The following is a 10359-nucleotide window of genomic DNA, read 5'->3' as shown; positions in this document are numbered from 1 at the left end:
GTTGTTGACAGTCATGTGCAGTCATGTGGATATAGTGACTAGGTTTGTTTTTATATTTATTTTCCTGTGCTAGCTAGTCTGTCGTATAGTTTATAGAGTCAACATATATATTTATATGGAGCACTTCTTTAGTTTTATTTTAGGAGTAAACCTTCAAAATATACTTTAATTAAATGAAATTAGAATTAATATTACTCTATTATATTAAAGCTTTAAACAAAAATGTACTAATAACAACGAACAAAAATGAGTAACAAATTTTTGTGAGTACTCCTAATTATTAAAAAACTTCTTACACTACTTTAATTTTAAAATTAAAAAAAAACATCAACTTTATCATTACAAATTACAACCTTCACTTCTACGAACAAATCTCAAATGTAGAATAACTGATTTACCTTGTTTAAAGTCATTCGTCTCATCTAAAATTATGTACAATATAGTATATAATTACCATAAAAGGGCTGAGTGATTCATTTATAACATTATGTTTAGCTATATAATAGTAGTATATAATAACCATAAAGGGGCTGAGTGATTCAGTTAGTATAAAATTACCAATTTATCATAAAGAGGCTAAGTGATTCATTTATAACATTATGTTTAGTCGCTTAATCATCTCGAGCAGAAGCTCGTTCCATGTGTCGACCGGGCCAGGCATGCACCAGTGGATACAATCGCTATAACCCTTCATCCATTTGTTTCCCCAATAAACCCCGGGATGCTCATCGACCCTCGTCAGCATCATCTCTGTAACATCGATGACTTCAAACATATTCCCTCCCTCTTTCCCAGCATCCCTCGCCGCCTCCACTTGAATATCCCTGTACTCCCAATCGGGCCGGGCCCGGTCCACCTCATCCAACCCGACAGGCCTAGTCCGGTCGCACCCTCCCCCGGTGTTCCACTCCCCATTCTCAAAATGCGCAGGGGAAAACGTCCTCAACAAAGTAACAATCCTTTTGCACTTCTTGCAGTCGTTGATGGCCTTGAATGCAGCCCGGAATACCCTCCCGATCGCGAGGCCCGGCCCGAAGGTCGTGATGGTTGGAGCATTGCAGTTAACACATCCCACGACATTGCCGCCCTCGTGCAAGTAATTCAACCGTAGGTGCCATTGGCCGCTGTTGAAGACCGCGTAGTCGATGGATGGAAGCTCATCCGACCACTTGGGGTCGGGTGTGTCGAGGTGCAGGTGGAAGCCGCCGGTGGCGGTGCCGTTGACTACGATCTCTGTTGAGGTGACTAGGAACGGGGACCAGAATACCTTTAGCGTGAAATTGTGTTGAGGAAACTCCCATGTTGTGAATTTGTCGTCTGCGTCTTTTTCTTTTAATTTTGGAGTTTCTTCCTGCAAGATCAATCCATTCTTGTAGCAAGATCAATCCATTCTTAATTTCTTATTGAGGGTGTTTAACTAAATGGTAGAATTGAATACAATTATTGGAAGAAAAATATGCATGTGTTAGGATTGAACATAAAAAAAATTGTGATAGACTCGTTTCCACTTTTGGCAAAAACTATCGTACACATGTTCTCCTTCATACATTATATGGAGTACATTTTATGTTTATCAATATTATAGTAGGAGAAATGAACTTTTCTTAAAGTCATAATACAGAACTATATTAGCTTGCAAATAGATTAATATCAGTTGGATTACAAAACATATCAGTTCCTAGCTCAATATTAGTTCGTTGATTCATGAATATCAGTTCCTGACTAAATATTAGGAAGTGATTTTAAGATGTCAACTGATATTAAGTACTATCAGAGAGAGAATTTGATATGATTTTTCAATTTTCAAAGTTCTCACCGAAAAGTATATCCCATATATCCAACAATTTTAAACTTTGTTATATCAACAAAACCATAATGCTTATATTATGATTTTCGCAGTTTCGTAACTTATGTTAATATGAATATACTATTAGTTACCAAAATGAGATAGTAAGAGCTATGTTATGTAAAAAGCGGTGAAATAATAATGAAACAAAGCAGAGGACTAACCGTGGAGAGGAGACAAAGCAGCGATTCCATCTGATTCCTCGCTAAAGAATCACCGATGAAAGCCATCTTCTTACCTCGGAGAATCCTAAGAAATGTTTGTGCACTAAAACGAGGCAGCTCGCATTTGTCTGGTTTCCAACTCCAATGAAGAAAATCTCTATCTTTTCTTCCCTGCAACAAACAGTTTTTCGTAAATGGAATTGTTGTGCAGCTGTAGTTGGTGTATAAAGGGCCGGCCGCGTCCGGAATCCATAGCCCCTTGAATAAATCGCAGGTTTCAATCTCTGCAAATTAATGAATTCTGCACAAAGTTAACTAGGTTGAAGGAAAGATGGTGTATAATATTAATGAATTATTAATACTAGTACTTTTTTTTAAGGAATACTAACCTTTATGGGTTGAGTTGTGTTTGTTTGGTTGGAATAGTATGTTTGTGTGTTTAATGTGTGTATGGTGGAAAATGAGGTAAAGAGAGAAGATGGTGATTATGGCTATACATGTTGTGCATAAGAAGAGTGAAGTTGTAGTAGCCAACAAGTGATGTTTCTCTTTGTAGTTTGATGCTGCTGTCTTCATCTTTCTCTCTCTGTGTGTGTATGTGTTTTTGATTAGCTAGTTGACAACATATAAATTTTGACAACTATTGGAAAATACAGTATGAACTAAGATCCTTCCAATGAAGAAGGCCGAGTATTATTTTCTCTAATTGGTATGTTTGCTAAGTTTATTCGGTCAACATATTTTTGTTCTATTCATATTGGAGTTTTTCTCTGCAAGATTCACCAACTCACATCATGTTGTGAATTTGTAATTTTTTAGTTTCTCCCTGCAAGATCCACCCACTCTTGTTAGGGATGTTGTGTAAAATGGTGGAGTAGTCAAAATTAGAATACATTATTGCAAGATTTTTTAGAATAAAATTAAAATACAATATAATCTTAAATGCAATTTCCCTAATTCATGAAAATTAACAACACCACTACGATCCTCTACTTCAGGTCGTCTTTCATTATATCTATTACGATAGTAAAAAATTTTGATACCCTTATACGTGTATTAATGTGATTGTATAAACAACTAGATTAAATAAGGGAAGTGAAAGTGCTCATATTTTGTGCTGTGGAAGGAATAAAGAGAGAATTGAACATGTGTTTTTCTTAGATTTCTTAGAATAAGTTCTTTCACTGAAATTGGTAGCGAGAATATTCTTGATTAAAAGATCAATAATCGACTTTTGTTAATATTATAGACATCATACATGCAAATAATTTATTTGAATAAAGAAGGCAAAAGACCCCAATCACAACAACAATGAATAAGAGTAATTTTTGGATCATGCAACATAGTAATATGTAATTATGTAGTATGAACTAGTGACAAGGAAATTAGTTGAAAACTTGGTTTTCTTGTTGATGAAATAAAGTAACAAGTCTTAGGTGAACCGTGTGTTGACATAGTAATGCAATATTGGTCAATGTATGAGACTAAAGATTTCGAATTTAACTCTATGGTAACACAATCATTAAATTTATCTTTAGATACCAATAAATAAACAAAAATAACAAGTTTAGTACTATACATTATTCTTGTGATCTTGTCTACATTATATAGGGGGTGTGATCAATTACTAACTACCATATTGGCATTTTAATGTCATTGTTTTGACATTTTTAATACCTTGTGTTGATGATGAATTAGTAGAGTTAGCAACTTAAAATGTTGGTAATATAACGAACCTCACTTATAGTAATTTATTAGTCATGTCAGTTCATGGATTAGGTGGATCTACAAATACCTAAAAATTGTATAATTTTCTCGAATTATTGACTAAGCATGTGCACCACATTCACTAATTACAATATCGATCAATATCTAACAGTGGTCATGGGCTATGACTTTTAGATTTTAAACTTTTTTCTTCATTGTATGTTTATGTTCAATGTACATAACAAATATATTCAGTACTTCAAAAAAAATTAGGATCCTCTTGGTTTTAAATTGTTAATGATTATACTTAACTGATCTCTGTTTGAAAAATAGATTTCAATAGTTTCATGCAGTTGCTAAGTCTTATTAGTAAAAGAACAAAAAAAAAAAAAAATTAATGATGATATAGATATATGGGAAGTGATCAATTGCTAACTAATTAGCAATCTCAAACTAAGACTAAATCTTAGTCATTAGATTAGAAGATCTAGTGATTATATTTTTAATTAAGAAAATTAATAAATAAAATTAGAGGGTATTAATATCAATTCCCTCTCATTAAAATCATTTTAAAACTTTAAATTTACGTAACTTTCTCGATTTAAATTTTTTTTTGCAAAAAATATATCAAATTAAAGATAATTTTATAAGGATTCCAACGAGATCTCAATTGCATATGTTCCGACGACGTTCGGATGATGAAATTTGATATTTTTTATTTTAGTTTTCGTAAATGTTGATAACCAGACAACAAATACATCAAAAATCTCAATAAAACCATGTAAAAATCTCAATAAAACTATTTTAAAATCTCAATAAATATGTGTTGATATTTTCTTGTACTAGTGTTGATATTCTTATGTCATATTGTTGATATTTGTAATACACTATGTTGATATAGAAAAACATTCACGAAAATTATCATATGATAACATAATAACGATATTACCCTTTTGTTGATAGTTGTCTATTATTTATTGAGATTCATAAGATTTAATCTCATCCACTTATTTTAAAATTTAAAAGTGAAGATTTGATCTTAATTTTTTATTAGGATGCTATAAGCATTAGAATATGATACACACATATATTTCTACATCTAGCCATTTATTTAATAATTTAGTTAAAATGTACAGTATATTAATGAATATGTTGCACACTGATTGAGAACAGAAATTGATTCTCTGACATATTTTAAATTTTTGAACAAGTAACTACTAAAGGAGTCTGTGTCCAAAATAAATGCACTAATCAAACAATAATTAATTATTATTATTATTATTATTATTATTATTATTATTATTATTATTATTATTATTATTATTATTATTATTATTATTATTATTATTATTATCAATAATAGTAGCAATAGTTATGCAAAGATGTACTCGAATAAACAAATGTACAATTTGCTGATCCTATCTTACAAAGCCGTGAATTTTAAATAGCCCAGCCCAATACAGAGTTCACGAGCCCAACTCGTCAAACATTAAAAAACTTATGCCGAAATTATTAATATCAATTAATATTATATAGTACTACTACTATCTAATTATCTAGTTGGTTGAAAATTTGAAATATATTTTTAAAATATTTTCGAGAAATAATTACCATAATATAAGTCCCTCCCCTCAAACTCATGTCTGCACATTGAAGAATCAATAAAAGAATATAGGCCCATAACCGAAATTCTATTATTGGTTTCATACGAAAATAAGATAACCAAAAATATCTTACTCCAAAATTGGTCTTTTATTTGATACTAGGAGCAGCAAAATTTGCTTTTGTTTTAACCATTTTGGTGGTTGTATGGTTTGACGTCGCTTTCCAGTTGCATAATAAAATGCTCTTCTTTTATTTATTTATTTATTTATTTATTTATTTATTTATTATTATTATTATTATTATTATTATTATTATTATTATTATTATTATTACACAGATTGTAAAATGGGAAAATGAGGCATAAGAAAAATCCTTTCATTTCATTTTATTTTATTTTTAAATTTTTTACTAAAAATGAATATCACCGTTAATTTAATTTCATCCTTTTTACTAGAACGAGGGATGAAAAATAAATTTTTGGAGTTATATACACAATAAAAAAATGTAAGAAATTATCTATCATTTTCATCATTCTATTAAACATTATCTTTATTTTCTGAAAAAAAAAACAATATGCTCAACATATCTATCATGTTTGGATGATGAGTTAGGCTGTTTAGTAATTTGTGGGACACTCTCTCATGTTATAAGTTGGCCCATTTTGGTATTTAAATTTTGACAGTTACGACACCTTAATGTTCCAAGTCCATCCCTACCTAAATTTTTTATCAATACATATACATCACAAAGGCCCAGCAACATGTTATCCAAAAAAATTAAATCAATAATTCGATTAACTCAAGTGTATCTAAGTTATCAAAATAATATAAGAGCAACTTGGGATAGAAAGAATATTCTTCTGAATTTTGAAATATTCTTTTGCAAATCACTGGTCTAATTTCAAAAAGAAGTCCAAAAGACCAAGATATAAATGATTATTCTCTAATACCTTCCTTAATTAGGCATATGAGCAAAGAAATAATTTAGAGAGCCAAAATCAAAATTGTCCAACTATAAATATAGCATAAAGACATTTGTCTTGAAATGGTTATTGGCGCTTTTCATCATATAGCACAAAGATATTTTTCTTGAAATGTTTTATGAATATTTTATTCGGCCATTTTAAATTTTTAATTGGCAGTAATTAAAGTGACATTATTAAAGTGATGTGAACTTAAAATTTGACGAAATACAATTCACGATTAAATCGTGAGAGAGGTTACATATATATGATTGATCGTCCTAGCTAGAAATCTTAAAGCAGCTAGACATTAAATTAATACAGTAGTTTAGTATCATAGAAGTGGAGAAAATTTTCATTAACATGTATACTCCTTCCGTACACTAAGAGCATCCACAATAGCGGCTAGCTGATTCGCGTCGTTAGCCGATCGGCTAGCTGAACCATTGCAGTCAGCCAGCGGCAAATCGGCGAGAAAATCGGCGTGGCCTAGCCGATTCAGGTGCGTTGGCCGCCATTGTGGCATGCCGATCGGCCAGCGCCTATTTTCGTTTTTTTTTTTTTTTTTTTTTGAAAACCTATATATACGCGATTTTAGTTTCATTTTCATTTGCACCACTTGTTTTAATGATCCGCTGGTTGCGAACAACCAGCGGGTCGTCAACATGTAGGCGAAGATTAGAGCAGCCTACAGGAGAAACTGTCCGCATGGGAAGGACTACAGCGGGGAGGAGTGCCGGAAGGGGTGGGAACGGATCAGGGCCGCGGTCGGCCGATTTTCGGGGTTGTACGCCAACGCCCTCCGCCAGCTGACAAGTGGGCAGAATGAGGAGGACGCCTGGAGGATAGCGGAGAGTCAGTTCCCCTTGCCGGGGAAGTATAAGGAGTTCCTCTTCTGGGAATGCTATGTGTTGCTGAAGGACTCCGAGAAGTTCCGGGCGGGGTGCGACGTTGGGTGGCCGAAGAAGCAGAGGTTGAACTATTCCGGCGACTACAGCGGCAGCAGCGGCGGATCCCACGACCTCCCCCCGGATGCTGAGGTATTTCCGACCCCTCCACCCTCTACTTGTCGCCCTCGCCCGGTTGGCCAAAAGCGGGCGCAACGGGCAGCGAGGGGAGGATCCCCCCTATCGCCCCAGGAGGTCATCTCGGCACCCGCCCCCCCCCCCCCCCCCCCATGCGCGTACACCTTATTCTCGCGCGCAAAAACGGAGGAACGGATGTTCGCGGTCTTCCAAGAGTGGAAGGCCGCAACCGACCCCACGGAGAAGAGGTTCCTCTACTCGATGCTTGAGAACATGCGGGTGGATTTGGATGCCTCGAGGGCACTGGTGGGGGAGTTCAGACGCAGGCTCAGATACCCCGGGTGGCGGCGGCGACGACGAGGAGTAGAGAGTGGCGGGGCTCGTGTGTGGAAGCCCTTTTTTTAAAAAAAAAATCATGTATTTTTTTTTATCTATGTACCTTTTTTTTTAATGAAATTAATGAATTTTCCCGTATATGTCTCGTAAATTTAATTCCGTAATTTAATCGTAAATTTTATTCCGTAAAATGTAGTTGGTTTTGAATTATTATTGCGGCTGGCCTATGCTGATGTGGCAGGTGGATTTTTAGTGTTGATGACGTGGCAGGAAGAGAGAGTGGCTGACCTATTTCTATTGTGGATGCTCTAATAAACGTCTCATTTTACTATTTTCATCCGTCCATTAATACAAGTCTAGTTTATCTATCATTTTTGGTAATTGACCTCACATTCCAACAACTTTATTCTACTCACATTTCATTATAAAATCAATATATATAAATGTAGAACTCAATTTCCACTAATCTTTTCTCACCCACTCTCTATTAATCCCTTCGTCCTTTTGTAGCGGAGTCATATTCCTTTTTTTGGTTATCCCACTGTAGCTGAGTCATTTACTATTTTGATAAAAAAAAAAAAAACAACTTTATTCTCTCTTCATCTCACACCTTTCTCATTTCCTACTTTATTCTTCCTTTACTTAACTCACTTTTAACACAATTTCTTAAATTTCGTGCCAGAAAAAACGCCTCTACTATAGAGTGATGACTACATTTCTTAAAAGGAGTAATGATAAACAACCAAATTTTGTACAACCAAAACAAGATTATATTAGTAATTTTGATGTGTTAATTAAATATTAAAATAATAAATATAGTTAGTTAACAAATTAAAAACAATTTATTAGTCTTTGGCCTCATTTTCAAACTTTTATTTTTATATTTAAATTATTTCTCTATTATTTTTCAAATTTGAATTAAAGTATGCATTAGTTAATTATATTTGATGGTTAAAAAAATTTTAAAAAGTTATACACAAATACCATAATATTATGCACATTCCCTATACTATATATATGTCTATACTTTTTAATTAAATGCATAAATAAATTACTTTTTTCTTAAATAAATTAATTTTTGGTTCTACAAAATTTGATTGTATAGACTTATTGTTCTTAAAATTCATACCAATCAAACGTGGTCTTATAACAGTTAATGGAGGGAGTACGATTGATCGTCCCTACTCTTATCTTGGCTGGAAACTCGATTTTTGCAGCCATATCAACTTGGCACCTCGAACTTAATTTGGGCGAAAAAATGGGGCAAGCATTTCTCACTACATGCTTCCTCAAATCTAGTGATTTCATGAGAAAATTGTTACAACATTAAAATTCATGTAGTTATTCATTCCTTTTAAAGTTTATAAGGAAAAAAAAACATAATATCCCTAATTAATGTAATTAGCCGCCAATAATCCTTCTTTTTTTTTGGGTTGATCAGGGTGCCGAAGCACCTCCCAAATCCCAACAGTATAATGTATATAATGAAAGGATCTCTACAAATAATTGAGTTACAAATCACATCATGATATAAGAGTATCATAGAACCTTGTAGTGCAAACATTCATTTCAGAAAAAATTGCTATTTTATATAGTACTCACTAATTTGTAATGAATCATCAAGAAATATATACATAAAATGAGAAACAAATAAAATCTCATAGTCTAAGCAGTCACACTGTCACTGTTTGTGGCCCATATGATATTAATGACATTATTATAGTAATCTAATTATGCAATAATAAATAAATAAATAAAATAATCTTTAAATAAAGCAGTTGCATGTGGAGCAGCTGCTGTAATGAGATTGCTGCTCCCCTCTAAGCCACGTGGCTATTAATGCTTTGTACCTTCTGCATGCAAATACTGCTGTCTGATTAGTGATTACATCCTAATTAGTTTAATTTTAATTGTTAGTACTGTATGTTAATTGGTTATGCACTTATTAGAAGTGTATTAGATTCACATTAATTGTATTTTATTAATTTAATATAGTGTGTGTGTGTGTATTGATTATTGGCACTACCGTGACATAAGTTGCTAATCACATGGGCGTTTGTGATCTGTAGGATCCGTCATGTTTGGCCTTCTTTGCTATCTTGAATAATTTATTTGTCATAACTATTATGTTTTCTATTTTTTCTTTGTTTTAATTCATCGTCTCTTGGTACTATCACTCTATTAATACTAATTCGGGTATATTAGATTTAATGGTAAATTGCTAGAATCAAAATTCTGGCTAGTCTAGTTATGCAGTTTTAAGGATCAACAGAAGTATAAATTTTAACCTTTTCTCAAATTTTTCATGAGATCTAATTTGAGTGAAGTGAAGTACTATATAATATGGTATCCCAAAATAATCATGAGAATGATATCTGCCGTGAATTTTAGTACTTACGGAGTATTTTTTTTAATACATTACGTCATTAATATAAATTATATGTGCACCTTTCACCATGAAAAATTAAGAAAAATTTTAGCATTCGTTGTTTTAACGACTGATTTTTAAATTTGCAGAATAAGCAAAAATTAACTAAAACTTATGATTTTTTCGGCAACTTTAATTTCCTTATATTTATGTAAAGGGTTTATAGTATGTTAGAACATTAAATTTGCAATATTATAGTTGATGAATAATCATTAGGGTTGATTATTCCATAAATGGCCTGGATATTTGATTTTATTAGCTTCAAGATTGCAGTATATAAAGTTCTG

The 10359-nt window shown here is 32.8% G+C and overlaps 1 protein-coding gene across 1 annotated transcript; it reads right to left on the bottom strand.

Moving 5' to 3' along the window:
• Positions 1-418: 418 nt before the first annotated feature.
• LOC148923846 (xyloglucan O-acetyltransferase 3-like) lies at positions 419-2700 on the bottom strand. Its single transcript, XM_089059846.1, has 3 exons — positions 2400-2700; positions 2011-2294; positions 419-1351 (listed from the first exon to the last, which is right to left on the bottom strand). Exons 1-3 carry the CDS (start codon positions 2584-2586, stop codon positions 590-592), a joined length of 1233 nt encoding a protein of 410 aa, XP_088915972.1. The 5' UTR covers positions 2587-2700; the 3' UTR covers positions 419-589.
• Positions 2701-10359: the final 7659 nt, after the last annotated feature.

The sequence above is a fragment of the Salvia hispanica genome, chromosome 6 (genome assembly GCF_029641045.1).
Source record: "Salvia hispanica isolate PSC_SH4W2 chromosome 6, Shi_PSC_v1, whole genome shotgun sequence".
Lineage (NCBI taxonomy): Eukaryota > Viridiplantae > Streptophyta > Magnoliopsida > Lamiales > Lamiaceae > Salvia > Salvia hispanica.
The sequence above is the reverse complement of the archived record's forward strand: the minus strand, read 5'-3'. Positions and strand labels throughout refer to the sequence as shown.

Bases quoted from the DNA above. Each gene is read 5' to 3' on its own strand.
- LOC148923846 (XM_089059846.1), bottom strand. From the start codon at position 2,586: ATGAAGACAGCAGCATCAAACTACAAAGAGAAACATCACTTGTTGGCT. The intron at 2,295-2,399 runs GTTAGTATTCCT...ATTAATTTGCAG, and splicing joins ACACAACTCAACCCATAAAG to AGATTGAAACCTGCGATTTA. The intron at 1,352-2,010 runs GTTAGTCCTCTG...TTGATCTTGCAG, and splicing joins TGCTTTGTCTCCTCTCCACG to GAAGAAACTCCAAAATTAAA.